Genomic DNA, 24294 nt, shown 5'->3' with positions numbered 1-24294 from the left:
AGCAGTCCTACAATCTAAGCTAGATGCCCTCAATCTCACACAAATCATCAAGGAACCCACCAGGTACAACCCTAAATCTGTAAACAAGTGCACCCTCATAGATGTCATCCTGACCAACTGGCCCTCCAAATACACCTCCGCTGTCTTCAACCAGGATCTCAGCGATCACTGCCTCATTGCCTGTATCCGCTACGGATCCGCAGTCAAACGACCACCCCTCATCACGGTCAAACGCTCCCTAAAACTCTTCTGTGAGCAGGCCTTTCTAATTGACCTGGCCCGGCTATCCTGGAATGATATTGACCTCATCCCTTCAGTTGAGGATGCCTGGTCATTCTTTAAAAGTAACTTCCTCACCATTTTCGATAAGCATGCTCCGTTAAAAAATGCAGAACTAAGAACAGATATAGCCCTTGGTTCACTCCAGACCTGACAGCCCTCGACCAGCACAAAAACATCCTGTGGCAGACTGCAATAGCATCGAATAGTCCCCGCGATATGCAACTGTTCAGGGAAGTCAGGAACCAATACACGCAGTCAGTCAGGAAAGCAAAGGCCAGCTTCTTCAGGCAGAAATTTGCATCCTGTAGCTCTAACTCCAAAAAGTTCTGGGACACTGTGAAGTCCATGGAGAACAAGAGCACCTCCTCCCAGCTGCCCACTGCACTGAGGCTAGGTAACACGGTCACCACCGATAAATCCATGATTAACGAAAACTTCAACAAGCATTTCTCAACGGCTGGCCATGCCTTCCTCCTGGCTACTCCAACCTCGGCCAACAGCTCCACCCCCCCGCAGCTACTCGCCCAAGCCTCTCCAGGTTCTCCTTTACCCAAATCCAGATAGCAGATGTTCTGAAAGAGCTGCAAAACCTGGACCCGTACAAATCAGCTGGGCTTGACAATCTGGACCCTCAATTTCTGAAACTATCCACCGCCATTGTCGCAACCCCTATTACCAGCCTGTTCAACCTCTCTTTCATATCGTCTGAAATCCCCAAGGATTGGAAAGCTGCCGTAGTCATCCCCCTCTTCAAAGGGGGAGACACCCTGGACCCAAACTGTTACAGACCTATATCCATCCTGCCCTGCCTATCTAAGGTCTTTGAAAGCCAAGTAAACAAACAGATCACTGACCATCTCAAATCCCACCGTACCTTCTCCGCTGTGCAATCTGGTTTCCGAGCCGGTCACGGGTGCACCTCAGCCACGCTCAAGGTACTAAACGATATCATAACCGCCATTGATAAAAGACAGTACTGTGCAGCTGTCTTCATCGACCTTGCCAAGGCTTTCGACTCTGTCAATCACCATATTCTTATCGGCAGACTCAGTAGTTTCGGTTTTTCTGATGACTGCCTTACTACTTTGCAGACAGAGTGCAGTGTGTCAAATCGGAGGGCATGCTTTCCGGTCCTCTGGCAGTCTCTATGGGGGTGCCACAGGGTTCAATTCTCGGGCTGACTCTTTTCTCTGTATATATCAATGATGTTGCTCTTGCTGCGGGTGATTCCCTGATCCACCTCTACGCAGACGACACCATTCTGTATACTTCCGGCCCATCCTTGGACACTGTGCTATCTAACCTCCAAACGAGCTTCAACGCCATACACGCTCTGGACTGGGTACCGTCGCCGCACGCTCTGGACTGGGTACCGTCGCCGGACGCTCTGGACTGGGTACCGTCGCCGGACGCTCTGGACTGGGTACCGTCGCCGGACGCTCTGGACTGGGTACCGTCGCCGGACGCTCTGGACTGGGTACCGTCGCCGGACGCTCTGGACTGGGTACCGTCGCCGGACGCTCTGGACTGGGTACCGTCGCCGGACGCTCTGGACTGGGTACCGTCGCCGGACGCTCTGGACTGGGTACCGTCGCCGGACGCTCTGGACTGGGTACCGTCGCCGGACGCTCTGGACTGGTTACCGTCGCCGGACGCTCTGGACTGGTTACCGTCGCCGGACGCTCTGGACTGGGTACCGTCGCCGGACGCTCTGGACTGGGTACCGTCGCCGGACGCTCTGGACTGGGTACCGTCGCCGGACGCTCTGGACTGGGTACCGTCGCCGGACGCTCTGGACTGGTTACCGTCGCCGGACGCTCTGGACTGGTTACCGTCGCCGGACGCTCTGGACTGGGTACCGTCGCCGGACGCTCTGGACTGGGTACCGTCGCCGGACGCTCTGGACTGGGTACCGTCGCCGGACGCTCTGGACTGGGTACCGTCGCCGGACGCTCTGGACTGGGTACCGTCGCCGGACGCTCTGGACTGGGTACCGTCGCCGGACGCTCTGGACTGGCTACCGTCGCCGGACGCTCTGGACTGGCTACCGTCGCGGACGCTCTGGACTGGCTACCGTCGCCGGACGCTCTGGACTGGGTACCGTCGCCGACGCTCTGGACTGGGTACCGTCGCCGGACGCTCTCTGGACTGGGTACCGTGGACTCTGGACTGGGTACCGTCGCCGGACGCTCTGGACTGGGTACCGTCGCCGGACGCTCTGGACTGGGTACCGTCGCCGGACGCTCTGGACTGGGTACCGTCGCCGGACGCTCTGGACTGGGTACCGTCGCCGGACGCTCTGGACTGGGTACCGTCGCCGGACGCTCTGGACTGGCTACCGTCGCCGGACGCTCTGGACTGGCTACCGTCGCCGGACGCTCTGGACTGGCTACCGTCGCCGGACGCTCTGGACTGGGTACCGTCGCCGGACGCTCTGGACTGGGTACCGTCGCCGGACGCTCTGGACTGGGTACCGTCGCCGGACGCTCTGGACTGGGTACCGTCGCCGGACGCTCTGGACTGGGTACCGTCGCCGGACGCTCTGGACTGGTTACCGTCGCCGGACGCTCTGGACTGGGTACCGTCGCCGGACGCTCTGGACTGGGTACCGTCGCTGGACGCTCTGGACTGGGTACCGTCGCCGGACGCTCTGGACTGCGTACTGTCGCCGGACGCTCTGGACTGGGTACTGTCGCCGGACACTCTGGACTGCCGAGGCGCACTGGAGGCCTGGTGCGTGGTGCGGGTGCGGGTGACACGCACCAGGCCTCCAGGTGGTACTGGGGCGGGTGACACGCACCTCAGGGCGAGTGCGGGGAGGAGGAACAGGGCGTACTGGGCTCTGGAGGCGCACAGGAAGCCTGGTGCGTGGTGTTGGCACTGGTGGTACTGGGCTGTTGACACGCACCTCAGGGCGAGTGCGGGGAGGAGGCAGATAGGATACACTGGACCGTGGCGACGCATTGGAGATCCAGAACAAAGAGCTGGCTCAATACGTCCTGGCTGAATGCCCATTCTAGCCCGACAATTGCGAGGAGCATAACACGCTCTACCGCATAACACGGTACCTGACCAGTAACACGCTCCCCACAGTAAGCATGAGGAGTTGGTTCAGGTCTCCTACCTGACAGCCAATCTCCTCGTGTGCCCCTCGTGTGCCCCCCCTGCCTCTCGGGCTTCCGTGCTAGCCGTGTACCTTCATATCGTCGCCGTTCCTCTATTCTCCTGTATTTTTCCTCGTAGTATCACCGTTCCGCTTTCGCTGCCTCTAACTCCTCCTTAGGACGGCAATACTCCCCCAGCTGTGTCCAGGGTTCTGCGCCATTTAATATTTCCTCCCAGGTCCATCTCCCCATTAAGCTCTGTTCCTCCTTTTCACGCTGCTTGGTCCTTTGGTGGGTTATTCGGTCACGTTCGTCATAACGAGGAGACCAAGGCGCAGCGTGATATGAATACATGATTCTTTATTAAACGAAGAACACTAAACAAACTAACAAAAATAACAAAATGAACGTGAAGCTATATAAACCGAGTGCTGACAGGCAACTACACATAGACAATGACCCACGAAATACCCAAGGAATATGGCTACCTAAATATGGTCCCCAATCAGAGACAACGATAAACAGCTGCCTCTGATTGGGAACCAATCCAGGCAACCATAGACATATATCCACCTAGATATACAACAACCCCTAGACATACAAAAACCCCTAGACAATATAAAAACTACACAAACCACCCTCGTCACACCCTGACCTAACCAAAATATGTGACAGTATGTTATCAGAGCTTCAACCAAAACCTAATATTAGATAATGGGAATCTGAGTTTACAAATAACAAAAAAAATGGAAGCTTATTCCATTTATTTAATTAACAAAGTTATGCAACACCCAATTCCAAAGTTATGCAACACCCAATGGGACCCATCTTGTCCAAAAAGTTGACTCAAGTTTGCCAAAAAGAACCTGGATGATCATCAAGACTTTTGAAAGAATGTTCTATGGACAGATGAGTCAAAAGTATAACTTTTTGTACGGTATGGGTCCAGTTATGCCTGGTGAAAACCCAAACACTGCATTCCACAATTAGAACCTTATACAACCGGTCAAGCATGGTGCTGGTTGTCTGATGGTTTGGGGATGCTTTGCTGCCTCAGGACCTGGACAACTTACCTTAATAGAATGAACCATGAATTCTGCTCTGTATCAGAGAATTCTACAGGAGAATGTCAGGCCATCCATCAAGTCTATATGGAAATGGCTAAAAAGCTACAAATTTGACGTTTTGGAATGACCTAGTCGAAGTCCAGACCTAATCCCAATTGAGATGGCAGGACTTGAAATGAGCAGTTCATGCTTGAAAACCAACAAATGCCGCTGAATTAAGGCAGTAATGCATGGAAGAGTGGTCCAAAATTCCTCCACAGCGACATGAGTGACTGAACAACAACTACAGGAAGTATTTGGTTGGAGTCATTTCAGCTAAAGGTGGCACAACCAGTTATTGAGTGTAAGGGGGCAATTACTTTTTCACACAGGGGCAATTACTTTTTCACACAGGGGCAGTGGGTGTGGCATAACTTTGTTTATGAAATAAAATAAATAAGTATGCAATTGTTGTGTTACTTGTTCACTCGGGTTCCCTTTATCTACTATTAAGTTTTGGTTGAAGATCTGATAACATTCAGTATCATAAATATGCAAAAGTAGAGAGAATTGGAAAGGGGGCAAATACTTTTTCAAAGCACTGTATGTAGGATGCTGGAGATGATGAATATGATGTTGAAAATTGGTGGAATTTCCCTTTAATTCCTGCCAAAGTACAATGCATCCGGAAAGTATTCAGACCCCTTGACCTTTTCCTCATGCTGTTACTTAACAGACTTATTCTAAAAATGGGTAAAAAATGTTTTCCCCTCATCAGTCTGGACACAATACCCCTTAATTAGAGCTAGGGTCTATTTTCCTGAATTTCTGCCTGACTGACGTGCCCAAAGTAAACTGCCTGTTACTCAGGCCCAGAAGCCAGGATATGCATATAATTGGTAGCATTGGATAGAAAACACATTGAAGTTTCAAGAAACATTAAAATAATGTTTGGGACTATAACAGAATTGATATGGCAGGCGAAAATCCGAAGAAAGACCAACCAGAATAAGTTGAGGTCCCAGGCTCTTATAATGGAAAGCTATTGTTCCTATGTAATTCCAGCTCCCAGAGTGCAATTCCTATGGATTCCACTAGATGTCAAAATTCTTCATTCAAGATTTCAGGCTTGTTTCTTCAAAAACGAGCAAGAACTTTGAGTTTTTGTGATGAGACCACCAGAACAATATCAGTCTTTCTGCGCGCGAGGAAGAGGGCATGTGCTTACAAATTTGACTTTCCTATTGAAATATTATAGTTTATTTACATTTTGGGGTACCTGAAGATTAAATAGAAACGTCTTTGACTTGTATGTACGAAGTTTAGCGTTAGCTTTTTGGATTCCTTTGTTTGCATGTTGAACGAGTGGATTACTAAAATCAATGGCGCCAACTAAACAGACCTTTTGGGATATAAAGAAGGATTTTATCTAACAAAACAACCATTCATGGTGTAGCTGGAACCCTTGGGATTGCAAACAGAGGAAGATTTTCAAAAGTAAGTGATTTATTTCGTCGCTATTTGTGATTTTGTGTAGCCTGTGCTGGTTGAAAAATATGCTAATGTGGGGCGCCTCAGACGATCGCATGGTCTGCTTTCGCTGTAAAGCCCATTGTAAATCGGACAACGCAGTTAGATTAACAATAATGTAAACCTTTTAAATGATATAAGATACTTGTATGCTCATGTATGCTCATGAATGTTTAATATTACGATTATTTATTTGAATTGCGCACCCTCCAATTTCACCGGATGTTGTCGACTAGCGTGACGCCTATCCCCATTAATGACAAAGCAAAAACAGGTTTTTAGAATTTTTTGCAAATGTATAAAAAATTTGAAATGAAATATCACATTTACATAAGACGATACAAGCTTGGCACACCTGTATTTGGGGAGTTTCTCCCATTCTTCTCTGCAGATCTTCTAAAGCTCTATCAGGTTGGATGGGGAATGTCACTGCACAGCTATTTTCAGGTCTCTCCAGAGATGTTTGATCGGGTTCAAGTCTGGGCTCTGGTTGGCCCACTCAAGGACATTCAGAGTCTTGTCCCTAAGCCACTCCTGCATTGACTCGGTAGTGTGCTTAGGGTTGTTGTCCTGTTGGAAGGTGAACTTTCACCCCAATCTGAGGTCCTGAGTGTTCTGGAGCTCAAGGATCTCTCTGTACTTTGCTCCGTTCATCTTTCCCTCAATCCTGACTAGTCTCCCAGTCCTGGCGCTGAAAAACATCCCCACAGAATGATGCTGCAATGACCATGCTTCACCGTAGGGATGGTGCCAGGTTTCCTGCAGACGTGACGCTTGGTATTCAGGCCAAAGAGTTCCATCTTGGTTTCATCAGACCAGAGAATCTTGTTTTTTAACAGTCTGAGAGTCCTTTAGGTGCCTTTTGGCAAACTCCAAGCAGGCTGTCATGGGCCTTTTACTGAGGAATGGCTTCCGTCTTGCCACTCTAACAAAAAGGCCTGATTGGTGGAATGCTGCAGAGATGGTTGTCTTTCTGGAAGGTTCTCCCATCTCCACAGAGGAACTCTGGAGCTCTGTCAGAGTGACCATCGGGTTCTTGGTCACCTCCCTGACCAAGGCCCCTCTCCCCCGATTGCTCAGTTTGGCCGGCTCTAGGAAGAGTCTTGGTGGTTCCAAACTTCTCTGTTTAAGAATGATGGAGGCCAAACCCTTACCCAGATCAGTGCCTCGACACAATCCAGTCTCTGAGCTCTACGGACAATTCCTTTGACCTCATGGCTTGGTTTTTGCTCTGACATGCACTGTCAACTGTGGGATCTTATATAGACAGGTGTGTGCCTTTCTAAATCCTGTCCTATCAATTGCATTTACCACAGGTGGAGTAGAATCAAGTTGTAGAAACATCTCAAGGATGATCAATGGAAACAGGAAGCACCTGAATAGTTACGTAAATAAGGTATTTCTGTTTTTTACTTTTCATTAATTTGCAAAAGTTTCTATTAGCCTGTTTTCGCTTTGTCATAATGGGGTATTGTCTGTACATTGATGATGATATATATTTTTTAAATCCATTTTAGAATAAGGCTGTAACGTATCAAAATGTGGAAAAAGTCAAGGGGTCTGAATACTTTCCGAATCCACTGTATATCTTTGGAATGCTATAGTTTTTTAAAAATTGTTTGATTGTGCTTTTTACTCATCCAGGAGGCCACTTAACACCCAGATACTTTAATCAGGGCCAGTAGAAAGAGAAAATGGATGTAACACTAGAAAATGGTTGAGGAAATGGTACGGTGTGGCACATGTGGGTGTGTGAAGCGGCCTGTCTGTCTTATTCTAGTGGAACAGAGTAGAACACACAAACAGAAATAAGGATTCTTTTGATTTTCATACTGTTTTATGAGGTCACAAATAACGTCTCTCGCGAGACCGCCTGCCTCATCGACAGCCCTTTTGTCTTGGGAGCTGCGCTATTTCATGACCAAGCACAAACGCATTGAAAAAAATTGCTGGCACATTGAACACAGGTATAAATAAATTATGTGAGAGATGATCATGACAAATCATAATAACTTCTGGTCTGGAAATAGAAAATGGAGCCCTGTGACAGATTTTTTTCTCAGCCTCTATTGTTTGTGCATGCTGCAGGATTTTTTGCCCACAGCTATCCTTAGTCCAATGCCCATTTCTCCTTCGGACTAACACATTGACATCATAGAATTCTAAGTATAGCACCAACTGCTCTGGAGCTAAGAACAGTATGCTATTGAAACCCTCTGAGAAATGTGTCTGTACTGTGCTTGCTGGCGGTCTGTACTCTACTCTTTAGCCTGAGAACTGATCCTGAGCCAGTTCTTGCTGTGTGTGTGTCCATCAGTGTGCTACTCTTGGCCAGACTCCCATTACTTCTGAATTTCCCAGGAGTTGGGAGAAAAGCCTATCTCCCTTACAGACAAATGGTATTCCTGCCTTGGCCACTGGCACACACAGATGTGAATAGGCTCTGACCCTAATGTTTATATCTCCAGCTCTGGTCTGTGCAATATTTATTTTCTGCGTGCAGCTGACATGTTACAGAATTCATAGTTTTGTCTCAGTGAAAGTTGGCAAACCTGTGCAAACTCCATATTGCCCACTATAATATTACATATTTTATGGGCAAATCTTAGACATATTTATTTTACCCTCTCTGGCTTCTACGATGGTAGAATGACAAAGTTGTAGTATGAGAACGTTCATATTTGTAATATTTCTATCCAGTCTCTATTTATAAATATTTGACATGTTTATCCTTAATGTCAACTTTGGAAAAGATCAGATCAACACAAAGATATACAATCAAACATGCACTACAAACACACAGCTTTTTTTCACACACACACACACACACACACACACACACACACACACACACACACACACACACACACACTGCAACACAGCAAGTGTTTATTCTATTCTACTGAGCCATTTACATTGTGGCGAAATCCTGCACGAAGCCTTTACCGGGCGCTGACACTTTAAAAGCGCATCAGCAGTCAGGAATGAGAAATAAAGATAGCTCTTCCGGCTCTGTGTGGGAGCTCTCAGTTGTCGCGGCAGTTTGATAGTGTGTGCATCTCTGCAGAAGTCTATTTTCAGCGTGCTTAGTTTGTAAAGTGTTTAAGTCGATCGGCGGTGTTACTGCTCTAGGTCGTGGTTGTAATCCTTCAGGACCGCTCCTGTTACTGATCGCATGGATTAGTAGCAACATTATTGCGAAGCATACAAACCAACAAACCATCAAATGGACAGACAATGCTACTGCAAGCCTGAAGTCAACAGCTAAGACCCCCTCTCTCTCTTACTCTCATTTTCCCTCTATCGTTCCAGTGCTTTACACTGCAGCAGACTTTCCTTTTTTCAATGTGCTCTCTTTGATGTTCAGTGCCACTGAACTATTATTGCCCTGCCAGATGCATTTGAATGAAGAATGGTGCCGGAGGGGATGGTTGCCGTTTTACGGGCATCTAACCAATTGTGCTATTTTGTGTGTTTTTTCCACGTCGTTTGTGACTTATTTTGTACACAATGTTAATGCAACCGTCTTTTATGACAGAAAAGAGCTTCTGGATATCAGAACAGCGAATACTCACCTCGAACTGGATGAAGATTTTTTCTTTAATGAGTCAGACACAACGGATATAATGTTGCTCCCAGACAAGGCCCAAATCCCTGTCATTCGCATGAAGAAAAGAAGGAAATACTAGGGGCAGGTATCAGGGTGCCTTGTGAGAATTTGTCGGGTAAACCGCCTGTACCATCCGTTCTATTAGCCAACATGCAATCACTGGACAATAAACTGGATGAGCTCCGTTTGGGACATTAAAACCTTCTAATATCTTATGTTTCACAGAGTCGTGGCTGAACGATGACACGGATAATATACAGTTGGCTGGGTTTTCCATGATTCGGCATGACAGAACAGGTATGTCCGGGAAGACGAGGATTGGGGGTGTGTATCTATTTGTCAATAACAGCTGGTGCGCGGTGTCTAATATTAAGGTAGTCTCGAGGTATTGCTCGCCTGAGGTAGATTACCTCATGATAAGCTGTAGACCACACTATCTACCAAGAGAGTTTTCATCTATATTTTCGTAGCCATCTATTTACCACCACAAACCGACGCTGGTACTAAGACCGCACTCAACGAGCTGTATAAGGCCATAAGCAAACAAGAAAGTGCTCATTCAAAAGTGGCGCTCCTAGTGGCCGGGGACTTTATTGCAGGCAAACTTAAACCCGTTTTACCTAATTTCTACCAGCATGTCACATGTGCAACCAGAGGAAAAATAACTCTAGACCACCTTTGCTCCACACACAGAGATGCGTACAAAGCTCTCCCTCTATTTGGAAAATCTGACCATAATTGTATCCTCCTGATTCATGCTTACAAGCAAAAACTAAAGCAGGAAGTAACTGTGACTCGCTCAATACGGAGGTGGTCAGATGACGCGGATGCTACTATCAGGACTGTTTTGCTAGCACAGACTGGAAAATGTTCCGGAATTATTCCAATGGCATTGAGAGTATACCACCTCAGTCACCGACTTTATGAATAAGTGCATCGACAACGTCGTCCCCACAGTGACCATATGTACATATCCCAACCAGAAGCCATCGATTACCATTTATTTTTTTATTATATAACCTTTATTTAACTAGGCAAGTCAGTTAAGAACAAATTCTTATTTACAATGATGGCCTTCCCCGGCCAAACCCGGACGACGCTGGGCCAATTGTACGCCGCCCTATGGGACTCCAAATCACGGCCGGATGTGATTCAGCCTTGATACCAACCTGGTACTGCAGTGACACCTCTTGCACTGAGATGCAGTGTCTTAGACCACTGTGCCACTTGGGAGCCCAGGAGCTAAAGGCTAGAGCTGCAGCTTTCAAGGAGCGGGACAGAAATCCAGATGCGTATAAGAAATCCCGCTATGCCCTCAGATGAACCATCAAACAGGCAAAGCGTCAATACAGGACTAAAATTGCATCCTACTACACTGGCTCTGATGCTTGTCGGATGTGGGAGGGCTTGCAAACTATACGGACTACAAAGGAGAGCCCAGCCGCGAGCTGCCCAGTGACGCAAGCCTACCAGATGGCTAAATGCCTTTTATTCTTGCTTCTAGGCAAGTAACACTGAAGCATGCATAAGAGCACCAGCTGTTCCGGATGACTGTGTGATCACACTCTCCGTAACCGATGTGAGCAAGACCTTTAAAAAGGTCAAAATTCACAAGGCCACGGGACCAGATGGATTACCAAGACGTGTACTCAGAGCATACACGGACTGATTGGCAAGTTTACTGACATTTTCAACCTCTCCCTAACCGAGTCTGTAATACCTACATGTTTCAAGAAAAGAAAGAAAAGTGCTCAAGATAGCGAAGTTATCCTGCCTAAATGACTACCGCCCTGTAGCACTCACATTGGTAGCCATGTAGTGCTTTGAAATGCTGGTCATGGTGCACATCAACACCATCATCCCAGAAACCCTAGACCCACTCCAATTTGCATACCGCCCCAACAGATCCACAGGTGACGCAATCTCAATCGCACTTCACACTGCCCTTTCCCACCTGGACAAAAGGAAGACCTATGTGAGAATGCTGTTCATTGACTAAAGTTCAACATTCAACACCATAGTGTCCACAAAGCTCATCACTAAGGACCTGGATCCTGGACTTCCTGACGGGCCGCCCAAGGTGGTAAGGGTAGGCAACAACTCATCTGCCACGCTGATACTCAACACAGGGGTTCCTCAGAGGTGTGTGTTGAGTCCCCTCCTATACTCCCTGTTCACCCACAACTGCGTGGCCAAGCACAATTCCAACACCATCATTAAGTTTGCTGACGACTCAGTTGTAGTAGGCCTGATTACCGACAACGATGAGACAGCCTATAGGGAGGTCAGAGACCTGGTAGTGTGGTACCAGGTCAACAAGCTCTCCCTCGACGTGAGCAAGACAAAGGAGATGATCGTGGACTACAGGAAAAGTAGGACCGAACACGCCCCCATTCGCATCGACGGGGCTGTAGTGGAGCATCGACAGGGCTGTAGTGGACTTTCAAGTTCCTTTGCGTCCACATCATGGTCCAAACACACCAAGACAGCCGTGAAGAGGGCACGACAATACCTTTCCCCCCTCAGGAGACTGAAAATATTTGTTATGGGTCCCCAGATCCTCAAAAAGTTATACGGCTGCACCATCGAGAGCATCACCGCCTGGTATGGCAACTGCTCGGCATCCAACCGTAAGGCACTACAGAGAGTAGTGCGTACAGCCTAGTACATCACTGGGGCCAAGCTTCCTGCCATCCAGGAACTATATGCTAGGCGGTGTCAGAGGAAGGCCCAAAAAATTGTCAAAGACTCCAGTCACCCAAGTCATAGACTCTTCTCTCTGCTACCACAAGGCAAGTGGACCAGAGCGCCACGTCTAGGTCCAAAAGGCTCCTTAGTAGCTTCTGCCTCCAAGCCACAATTAATCAAATGGCAACCTGGTCTATTTGCAATGACACCCCCCATTTGTTTTTACACTGCTGCTACTTACTGTTTATTATCTATACATAGACACTTTACCCCTACCTACATGTACAAATTACCTTGACTAACCTGTACCCCCATACATTGACATTGACTCGGTACCAGTATTTGCAATATTCTGTATTACCTCCCAGCGGTAACCCAAACCAATAATACCTCATAAAAGAATAATGCCAACAATTGACAAGAATGAACCCAGTCATAACCCTTAGAGAATTTTTTATATTCTCTATTACCTCCCAGTGGAGGAGTGAGGGGGGAATGAAAGGCCTTAAAATGTCCAAAATCTTCTCAGGAAAATGTCAGTAGTAACACACCAAATCAATACAGTTCAAACAACAATAAACAATCCACTCGCACACAAGCTCCCTTTAACTAAAATGTCAACCCAAATACATCTGGAATGGCAATAATACTCCAGCGACACTGAACATCGAAGGGAGCATATTGAAAAAAAGAAAGTCTGCTGCAGTATAAAGCACTGGAATGATAGAAAGAAAATTCAACTAAGCGAGAGAGGGGGGGGTCTTAGCTGTTGCACTGTCTGTCCATCTGATGGTTTGTATGTTAAAGTTTTACAACAATGTTGCTACTAATCCATGTGATCAATAACAGGAGCGGTCCCGAAAGATTACAACTACGACCTAGAGCGGTAACACCGCCGATCGACTTAAACACACAAACTAAGCACGCTGAAAATAGACTTCTGCAGAGTTGCACACAGTATCAAACTGCCGCGCCAACCGAGAGCTCCCACACAGAGCCGGAAGAGCTATCTTTATTTTCTCCTTCCTGACTGCTGATGCGCTCTTAAAGTGGCAGCGCACAGTGAAGGCGCCGTGCAGGATTTCGTCACACTCTCCTCCCCCCAGAAACAGAGAGGATTCAGGCTTTGGCAGGTTCCTGTTCCCACTACACAATATCAGGGACGTTCTCATCATCGGAGTCCTCCAAGAAGAGTTCCTGCAGATGTTGCTTTTGCCTGCGATCCAGCTCTTCTGCCATAGGGTAGCAAGGCTTTAGGTCAACAACATGCACCGTCCTGACATCTTCCCAGTGTCTTCCAAACAGACCAGGTAGTTCACCGACCCCAACTGCTGCATCACACAGTAGGGACCTTTTAAATCTCGAAGCTAGCTTGGCAGTGAACTGCTTGGGCGCCTTTGACAGATGATTAGAACGGATCCAGACACAAGACTGGTTTGGGAAACACATGTCTCGTCCATGTTTGTCATAGTTTCTGAGCTGTCGTTGTGTTGGCTATGATTCTGCTGGCCTCCGCTCTGGCTAGCAAGGTATGGTGGTGTTGGACTGCATCAAACGCTGAGCAGTCAGGTGAAACGTTGGAACTTTGCAAGACTGTCCATCGGACCTTTTAGTGGCCTTCCCAGGTAGAGTTCGGATGGAGTGACCCCAGAAGACTCCTGGACCGCAGAGTTCAGTGTAAATCGAAATTCAGGAAGATGCTGATCCCACCTTGTGTGCTTATCCCCGACAAATGAAGCAATCATCCCCTTCAGGTGTACACTCTCGGTCAGGTAGGCCGTGGTCAGCTTGGCAACTACACCCAAATAGGTACAGAGCTCTTTGTAAATTCTGAGATGAACTGCGGACCTTGGTCAGAGAGAATTTGGTCTGGAGTCCTGTATCTGGTAAAGACCTCCCTTCACAGAATTAGAACAATGGCAGAGGCAGTATATAGCCTCATTATTGTTATTTCATTGTGTAACTTATTTTGCTTGTTGGTTAAGGGCTTGTAAGTAAGCATTTCACGATAAGGTCTACAACTGTTGTATTCGGGGATGTGACAAATACAATTTAAATGTATTTGACATTTGGGTTGACATTTTAGTTAAAGGGAGGTTGCATGCAAGTTTGTTTATTGTTCTTTGAACTGGATTGATTTGGTGTGGTACTATTAACATTTGGCCGAGACGATTTTGGACATTTTAAGGCCTTTTTTGTCTATGAACACACCCCTACACACCCATTAATTCCCCCATCACTCCTCCACTGGGAGGTAATACAGAATATTGCAAATTCTCTAAGGGTTATGACTGGGTTTATTCTTGTCAATTGTTGGCATTATTCTTTTATGAGGTATTATTGTTTTTGCGTTACCGCCGTGCTGTGATGTGTTTTATATGGTGTGTCTTATCCTTTCTCTCCACTGGCTATCTGGAAAACAGGCTACCCTCTAGGCAGTCTCTTCTGATATGCGTGCATCTGGTAGTGGGTCTCTATCTATCCTACTATTTTCCTTTAGGCAGGGTTAATACCTGCCTGGAACCCAAATAAAAATACATTTCTTTACCCTCTAACAATACTCCTATAACTTTATGTTCATATTCTTATCTTCTATTATTTCTTATTGTTGTTGCGTTGTTGAGAAGGAACCTGCAAGTAAGCATTTTATTGGACGGTGTTTACCATGTGTATCCTCTAAAAATGACTAATAAAACATGAATCTTGAAATAAAACTTGAAACACACACTATGCAATCTCTCCTGGCCAGCTCGCTGAAACATGTAAAGTGGTATTTTCCACTCTTATCTGGCTGAGCTTAGCACAGCTGGGTGGAGGTCATTTGTCTGTCTGAAGGCAGGTCTATAAAAGCCTGGCACAGAAACACAGGCTCTGACTTTGAATTAACCACACACTGCAGGAGCAGATTGCCCCATGGAGCCTCCTGTCCTATCTCAAATAAGAGCCACAAACAACCGGCTGGCCTTTTCAAATTTGCAGCCTATTTATTTTCCCATATTCTGAACACACCTGTTCCCTGGAAATGTAATGTCCCCATGTATTGAACGATTGAGAACTAATCAAATGGCTTGTACTTCTCACACTAAAATGTGAGCTTGTAGACTTTATTTGCTGCTCCTCATATAACCTCTAATGCTTCACTATTTCTTATTGGTCTTTCTTCCGTGATCTCCGCTTTCCCAATGTAATGACCAACATACAGACACATACCGTACATATATTATCACCTAGCGCTAGCCATCAGAGTCAAAAGGCCCCCAGAGAGCTGTTGGTTTGCCATAATGGATCGCCTAAAGTTTCTGTGCCTTACTGCATTTTAACCCAGAGCCAACAGAGCATTGCTAGAGAGTAACTCAGCTCATCCATCACTAATATCAGTTGCCCATGCTGACCATTTTGGAACACGTCATCCCAAGACACGACACATCATAGCTATGCAGTACCATAACTGCAGTCTGGGAGGAGAGGGACCTTGAGATGTTGTTTTTTCTGTTGGAATGGAATAAGACCGTTTAGCAAATGTACAGTACATTGCGGTCTCTACTTTGCTATGATTCTCCCTCAATTCATATAGCCAAAGTATTTTCTCCTGTATGAGAACTACAATGAGAACAAGTTTGTTGACTGGTTGCAGCAATATTTTAGGTCATTGTGAACTCGCGACTAATTGTGACAAAAGTAGAAGAATGCCTTTCGGTGTGGGTGTGTGCAATTACATTAACAAAATGTGTCTGCAATAATTGGGTTAGCTCTTCTCTAACAACATCCTCTCCGCCCCGCCCCCGCTTTTGTTGTCTTTTAATTTCCTTGTCGCTTATGAAAACAGAACAACTAAACAAGGGAATGCTTCCTCCCACTCATGTTGATGATATAATGTTGTGGAAACTTTACAGTAGCAGGTGGCAGAACGACTTGAGCAATTCTCCTTCCTTCGATTGGAACAACAGCTCATTATAATCTTGGAATAATCAAAAGGAAACATAGCTCCGAACAGCAATGATTGGGGTTCACAGGATGGCAGAAAGGACACAAGATTAGTTAGATAACAAAGCAAGCACTCTATCATGTAGGAACTATCTTACTTAATGTGCAATCATTGAAAACATTACGATGTTGATTTAAATCATAGTTGGTACTCTCAACATTAGCATTCCCAAATGGACTCTCATAGCAGTAATATGCTGACTGCGCTAGCGGCAGGACTCATTCTCATTTTACAGTATAAATATCCACTTTTCACTATGTTCAGACCACATAATATGGCAACAATATTTGATTATACTAATCATGATATACTAATCACGATATTTCATATTGTTCATCTGCATAATTGAAATCTAACATTAATTTCCATGAGACAAAGTCCACTATCCTATGGTGCCACTGGTGCCAATGACATCTATAGTGCTGCCTACTGGTCTGGTGTAGTCAGGCCCTCAGATCAGAAGGGAGGAGTTGGACCGCAGAGGGAAGGAAAAGCAGTCAACTAGTGCTCAGCATATGTGGGAACTCATTCAAGACTGTTGGAAAAGCATTCCAGGTGAAGCTGGTTGAGAGAATGCCAAGAGTGTGCAAAGCTGTCATCAAGGGAAAGGGTGGCTACTTTGAAGAATATCAAATATCAAATATATTTACATTTGTTGAACACTTCTTTGGTTACTACATTATTCCATGTGTGTTATTTCATAGTGTTGATGTCTTCACTATTATTCTACAATTTAGAAAATAGTAAAAATAAAGAAAAACCCTTGAATGAGTAGGTGTGTCCAAACTTTTCACTGGTACTGTATAAACAATGTACAATTTCAACATAAATAGTTTACTGATTTGTGTTCCAAAATAGCTTAGCATACAATAAAGGAAAGAGAGAAAAAAGGATAGTCACTTATGACTGAGCATTAGTATCTAAAATACCAGTGATAGATAGTGATTGTTTTATTTTTTTACACCATGTGTCCAAAGTTTCTGTGTGCCAAATTACAAAAAAAGTTACGAATGTATGCTTGAGTTATTTGACCATGTCGCTGTGAACCCCTAATAAATAAATAATGTATTTCCTCTTTGATTCGATTAATGAATAACAAAAATCTGTTTTCGTTTTTTAGTTGTCTATGCTCAGACAACCTGTTTGGTGGATTGTGCTGACAGCTTCTGTGTGTGTGTGTGCGCATGTGTGTGTGTGTGTGTGTGTGTGTGTGTGTGTGTGTGTGTGTGTGTTTTGTAGGAGAGGAGACTGCTGCAGAAGGACATACTGCAGCTCAACACCTATGTGGCTTTGTTCACATTCACACCCCAGGAAAGTGAAGACCTGGAGATGAGGTCAGTGGGATCCACACACACACACACTAACAAAAAACAGACTAATCAATGGTCAGACTAATTCGTGGGATTGCTTAGTTAAAAGTCTCTTATCTGCAGAGGCCAAAAGCTCCTAGCAGCTCACTGTCAGAACTGGATGGATGTTTGATTGGTTTCTAAAGGGCCTTGGCTTTGCCTGAACCTTTCCTGCATTCTCTTTGTAATCCCATTGTGTTAACAATTACCTATGCTCCTTTTGAATGACTAACATATACTGTGTTTACCTAGATAAGCAGGCAGGCGTCACTGAATGCATGCTCTAATCACTGCTCAATAGATATTTGTCAGAGTTCTTCTCTAATACAACATGTACAAACATTGTATTTTTTGTTACACATTATAATTGAATTGTCTCTGATATGTGTGTGATCTTCCGTTTATACCTGCTCAGTTAAGCGACCATTAAACCGTCTCCTAATCATACACTCTCAGGAAAAAAAAGGTATAGAATTGTACTTGTACTTTTTCTCAATCGTGTACAAGCACTTTTTGGAACAATGTTGTTGACACTGAACTCTGTGGCCTTTTGCGAAACAGTACATGTGTTTTCAAATGTAGTTGCCTTCTCAAAACATAAATACATCCATCAAAACGATATTACACCGTAAAAATTGCAAAAAGATCCATCAAAAAGATTAACGCAACCGTACTTATCTCTTGAGTCCAAGCAGACAAAACAAAAAGATTGTTAAAAATACAAGTAGATACATTTTCGTGGTCACTAAATCATGATGGTCAAAATTGGAAGTACAACTATCCAAAGGTGCAGAATTATGGGCAATTACACTCATTTTATGGATATTTCACCAAACTATTTCATACACATCAAATATTATTACTGATTTTTTTTTAAAGAAGAAGCAAAAAGCACAATTTGTAAAGGATTCATTCTTCGCTATCATCACAATCCAAATCCATGTATTCAATAGATAGACTGGTTTGCTCATAGTTTTGTAGACTTTCCATTGGTACACAGGAACACAATCCACAATAGAAATAAGGAAGGGTGAAAACAATGGAGGAACACAACTGGTATGAATGTATAGGCCTCAATCCACACCAAAGCTCTAAAATGAAAGGTCACAATGTTAAGAGACAATGACTTAGGAGTAACCCAAACTTATTTAGAAGTAACCCAACTTCATTCTCTGCATCTCCTGCATGTCTGCAATATTGTAAAAAGTAATACAAATTAGACAGTCCATTGCCTACATACAGTATTTCCCTATATTGTACATGGTATGACACTGATGGGGTGGTTTAGAATTTTGTGCAGTAGTGTTTACCGATTGCACGGAAACAGTAAGAACAATTACACACATTTATTCTCTCTGTTGACAACAATGTTAATATTCGGTGAACAAAACACTTAAAGCAGCAATCTGTTGAAACAAAGCAATCTCCCCACCCCTATTTCAGTAAAAAGCTGACCATCTATGATATCAAAATGATAGCCTCAAAACATGGTTAAAACTATGTGTTTACATTTACTTTGTTTTACAAACATTGGAGTAAAACAAGCTTATATTTTGGGTTCTGATGGGCTTAGACAGTTGAACTAAGCTCATGAGACATTTATAAGTTATATTCTTCAAGAATCAGTGGGTACATATGATTAATTTCTAAGTAAAACAAAATGGATGTAGCAAGTGAAGATTGCCCCTTTAACAGTGCATTTTGTATTCACTGGTGACATTTGAATTTGAATTTTAGCAAAAGGTGGTCTAAGATATGCAAGTCAGGTACAAAGCCAGGAAAAGTATCAGAAGTTCTGTAAATGTATTTAAGCATTTGATCATTGCTATTCTGCTATAGATTCATTTTAACACAGATCCAAAAATTGCTTGTACGCAAATAAGAAAAACTGTAAAGCTGAGATCGGAGAAAGTTGAAACAGCGCCACTGGTCTCCCCAGGCACATTTGTTATTGTTTTTGTTGACTAAATGGAGGTGAGGTGCGTCCAAACGGAGGTGAGCAGTGTTGAAGTACATATTCTTCTGGTCAATCAAGTGTGCAAAAAACAGTGTTTGTTGTTTGCAGTAACTTCTTTGTTGTTATAATATCACAAACAGACTTGGCAGTTTCAGCATTAACACTTAAAACCCTGGGCCTTGAGGGACCCCCCTTCGAGCTAATGAACAGTTACTCTGAATGCAACATTCTAAAGGTGTATTTAATGCATACAGTGGGGCAAAAACGTATTTAGTCAGCCACCAATTGTGCAAGTTCTCCCACTTAAAAAGATGAGAGAGGCCTGTAATTTTCATCATAGGTACATTTCAACTATGACACACAAAATGAGAAAAAAATCCAGAAAATCACATTGTAGGATTTTTTATGAATTTATTTGCAAATTATGGTGGAAAATAAGTAAGTTGGTCACCTACAAACAAGCAAGATTTCTGGCTCTCACAGACCTGTAACTTCTTCTTTAAGAGGCTCCTCTGTCCTTCACTCGTTACCTGTATTAATGGCACCTGTTTGAACTTATCAGTATAAAAGACACCTGTCCACAACCTCAAACAGTCACACTCCAAACTCCACTATGGCCAAGACCAAAGAGCTGTCAAAGGACACCAGAAACAAAATTGTAGACCTGCACCAGGCTGGGAAGACTGAATCTGCAATAGGTAAGCAGCTTGGTTTGAATAAATCAACTGTGGGAGCAATTATTAGGAAATGGAAGACATACAAGACCACTGATAATCTCCCTCGATCTGGGGCTCCACGCAAGATCTCACCCCGTGGGGTCAAATTGATCACAAGAACGGTGAACAAAAATCCCAGAACCACACGGGGGGACCTAGTGAATGACCTGCAGAGAGCTGGGACCAAAGTAACAAATCCTACCATCAATAACACACTACGCCACCAGGGACTCAAATCCTGCCATGCCAGACGTGTCCCCCTGCTTAAGCCAGTACAAGTCCAGGCCCGTCTGAAGTTTGCTTGAGAGCATTTGAATGATCCAGAATAAGATTGGGAGAATGTCATATGGTCAGATGAAACCAAAATATAACTTTTTGGTAAAAACTCAACTCGTCGTGTTTGGAGGACAAAGAATGCTGAGTTGCATCGAAAGAACTCAACCCCATAGAAAATCTTTGGAGGGAGTTGAAAGTCTGTGTTGCCCAGCAACAGCCCCAAAACATCACTGCTCTAGAGGAGATCTGCATGGAGGAATGGGCCAAAATACCAGCAACAGTGTGTGAAAACCTTGTGAAGACTTCTGACCTCTGTCATTGCCAAAAAAGGGTATATAACAAAGTATTGAGATAAACTTTTGTTATTGACTTATTTTACTTACTTATTTTCCACCATAATTTGCAAATAAATTCATTAAAAATCCTACAATGTGTTTTTCTGGATTTTTTTTCTCATTTTGTCTGTCATAGTTGAAGTGTACCTATGATGAAAATTACAGGCCTCTCATCTTTTTAAGTGGGAGAACTTGCACAATTGGTGGCTGACTAAATACTTTTTTGCCCCACTGTAGATACTTTTGTACCTGTTTCCTCCAGCATCTTCACAAGGTCCTTTGCTGTTGTTCTGGGATAGATTTGCACTTTTCGCACCAAAGTATGTTCATCTCTAGGAGACAGAACGCGTCTCCTTCCTGAGTGGTATGATGGCTGTGTGGTCCCATGGTGTTAATACTTGCGTACTATTGTACTATTGTTTGTACAGATGAACGTGGTACCGTCAGGCATTTTGAAATTGCTCCCAAGAATTAACAAGACTTGTGGAGGTCTACACATTTTTTTATGAGGTCCTGGGTGATTTTTTTTATTTTCCCATAATCTCAAGCAAATAGGCACTGAGTTTGAAGGTAGGCCTTGAAATACATCCACAGGTACACTTCCAATTGACTCAAGTTATGTCAATTAGCCTATCAAAAGCTTCTGAAGCCATGACACCATTTTTTGGAATATGCAAAGCTGTTTAAATGCACAGTCAACTTAGTGTATGTAGACTTCTGACCCACTGGAATTGTGATACAGTGAATTATAAGTGTAATAATCTGTCTGTAAACAATTGTTGGAAAAATGACTTGTGTCGTGCACAAAGTAGATGTCCTAACCGACAAGCAAAAACTATAGTTTGTTAACAAGAAATTTGTGGAGTGGTTGAAAAATGAATTTTAATGAATCCAACCTAAGTGTATGTAAACTTCCGACTTCAACTGGATGTCAGGAAACTTGGTCCTAATGATGTACTGTGCTGAATGCACCACCCTATGTAGCTCCTTAAGGTCAGATGCCAAGCAGTTGCCATACCAGGCGGTGATGCAACCGGTCAGGATGCTCTCGATGGTGCAGCTGTATAATTTTTTGAGGATCTGGGGACCCCAGACAAATATTTTCAGTCTCTTGAGGGGGAAAAGGTGTTGTTGTGCCCTCTTCACTACTGTCTTGGTGTGTTTGGACCATGATAGTTCGTTGGTGATGTGGACACCAAGGAACTTGAAACTCTCGATCCGCTCCACTACAGCCCCGTCGATGTTAATGGGGGTCTGTACGGACCGCTTTTTCCTGTAGTCCACGATCAGCTCCTTTGTCTTGCTTACATTGTCATCGCACCACACTGCCAGGTCTCTGACCTCCTCCCTATAGGCCGTCTCATCGTTGTCGGTGATCAGGCCTACACTGTTGTGTCGTCAGCAAACTTAATGATGGTGTTTGGCCATGCAGTCGTGGGTGAACCGGGAGTACAGGAGGGGACTAAGCACTCACCCCTGAGGGGCCCCAGTGTTGAGGATCAGCGTGGCAGATGTGTTGTTGCCTTCCCTTACCACCTGGGGGTGGCTCGTCAGGAAGTCCAGGATCCAGTTTCAGAGGGAGGTGTTTTGTCCCAGGGCCCCTAGCTTAGTGACGAGCTTTGTGGGTACTATGATGTTGAATGCTGAGCTGTAGTCAATGAACAGCATTCTCACATAGTTGTTCCTTTTGTCCAGGCAGGAAAGGGCAGTGTGGAGTGTGATTCAGATTGCGTCGTCTGTGGATCTAATGGAGCGGTATGCAAATTGGAGTGGGTCTAGGGTTTCTTGGATGATGGTGTTGATGTGAGCCATGACCAGCCTTTCAAAGCACTTCATGGCTACAGACGTGAGTGCTACGGATTGGTAGTCATTTAGCTAGGTTACCTTAGTGTTCTTGGGAAAAGGCACTTTTGATGTGAGATTACTCTGAAGGTACATTATGTGTATTTATATTTTTGTACCCCAGGGAACAATACTGTTCCCTAACTGTACCCTTTTTTTCACGGAGTGTAAACCAAACATTAACTGAAAAAATATTATAAAGATATAATTTGACCCGATGACAATATGATGGTTATGAGACAATGTCTCTGTGTCTCTGAGATTTTCTAAAACCTGTTGTAAACTGACAACTGTCTAGACTACCATAATGTAAACCTTTTTTTAATGTACTTTTTGATTCGCTGTTACAAAATAAGGGTTTCTCTCTCAACAGCCCTTGGCCCTAGTATCCATTTTACTACATCATTCACTCAGTAATCCTGATAGTCTACTCTTTGGCGCTCCAATATGAGATCCCCAGAAAGATTTCAATCATCCCACACTTCATTTGAAATGTATTGACACTAAAGGTTGACCGATTAATCAGGATGGCCGATTAATTAGGGCCGATTTAATGTTTTCATAACAATCGGAAATCGGTATTTTTGGGCACCGATTTGCCGATGTTGTTTTCATACCTTTATTTAACTAGGCAAGTCAGTTAAGAACACATTCTTATTTTCAATGACGGCCTAGGAACGGTGGGTTAACTGCCTCGTTCGAGGGCAGAACGACACATTTTTACCTTGTCAGCTCGGGGGATCCAATCTTGCAACCTTACAGTTAACTAGTCCAACGCTATAACCACCTGCCTCTCTCTGTTTGGGCTCCCTGCCTGTGCCATTAAACCCCTACAACTCAGCCAGAACGCCGCAGCCCGTCTGGTGTTCAACCTTCCCAAGTTCTCTCACGTCACCCCGCTCCTCCGCTCTCTCCACTGGCTTCCAGTTGAAGCTCGCATCCGCTACAAGACCATGGTGCTTGCCTACGCAGCTGTGAGGGGAACGGCACCTCAGTACCTCCAGGCTCTGATCAGGCCCTACACCCAAACAAGGGCACTGCGTTCATCCACCTCTGGCCTGCTCGCCTCCCTACCACTGAGGAAGTACAGTTCCCGCTCAGCCCAGTCAAAACTGTTCGCTGCTCTGGCCCCCAATGGTGGAACAAACTCCCCACGACGCCAGGACAGCGGAGTCAATCACCACCTTCCGGAGACACCTGAAACCCCACCTCTTTAAGGAATACCTAGGATAGGATAAAGTAATCCTTCTCACCCCCCCCCCCCTCCCCTTAAAAGATTTAGATGCACTATTGTAAAGTGGCTGTTCCACTGGATGTCATGGTGAATGCACCAATTTGTAAGTCGCTCTGGATAAGAGCGTCTGCTAAATTACTTAAATGTAAATGTAAAATGTAAATGTTTGCACTCCACAAGGAGCCTGTTACGCGAATGCAGTAAGCCAAGGTAAGTTGCTAGCTAGCATTAAATTTATCTTATAAAAAACAATCAATCATAATCACTAGATAACTACACATGGTTGATGATATTACTAGTTTATCTAGCATGTCCTGCGTTGCATATAATCTGACTGAGC

At 44.6% G+C, this 24294-nt stretch overlaps 1 protein-coding gene across 1 annotated transcript in view; it reads left to right on the top strand.

Moving 5' to 3' along the window:
- Positions 1–24294, top strand: part of LOC118368513 (SH3 and cysteine-rich domain-containing protein-like) — an 84413-nt gene that overhangs the window by 48534 nt on the left and 11585 nt on the right. Inside the window, exon 8 of the mRNA XM_035752674.2 lies at positions 17485–17579. Coding sequence (XP_035608567.1) covers positions 17485–17579 — 95 coding nt within the window. The remainder of the gene's footprint in view (positions 1–17484; positions 17580–24294) is intronic.

The sequence above is a fragment of the Oncorhynchus keta genome, chromosome 35, assembly GCF_023373465.1.
Source record: "Oncorhynchus keta strain PuntledgeMale-10-30-2019 chromosome 35, Oket_V2, whole genome shotgun sequence".
Taxonomy (NCBI): domain Eukaryota; kingdom Metazoa; phylum Chordata; class Actinopteri; order Salmoniformes; family Salmonidae; genus Oncorhynchus; species Oncorhynchus keta.
The sequence above is the reverse complement of the archived record's forward strand: the minus strand, read 5'-3'. Positions and strand labels throughout refer to the sequence as shown.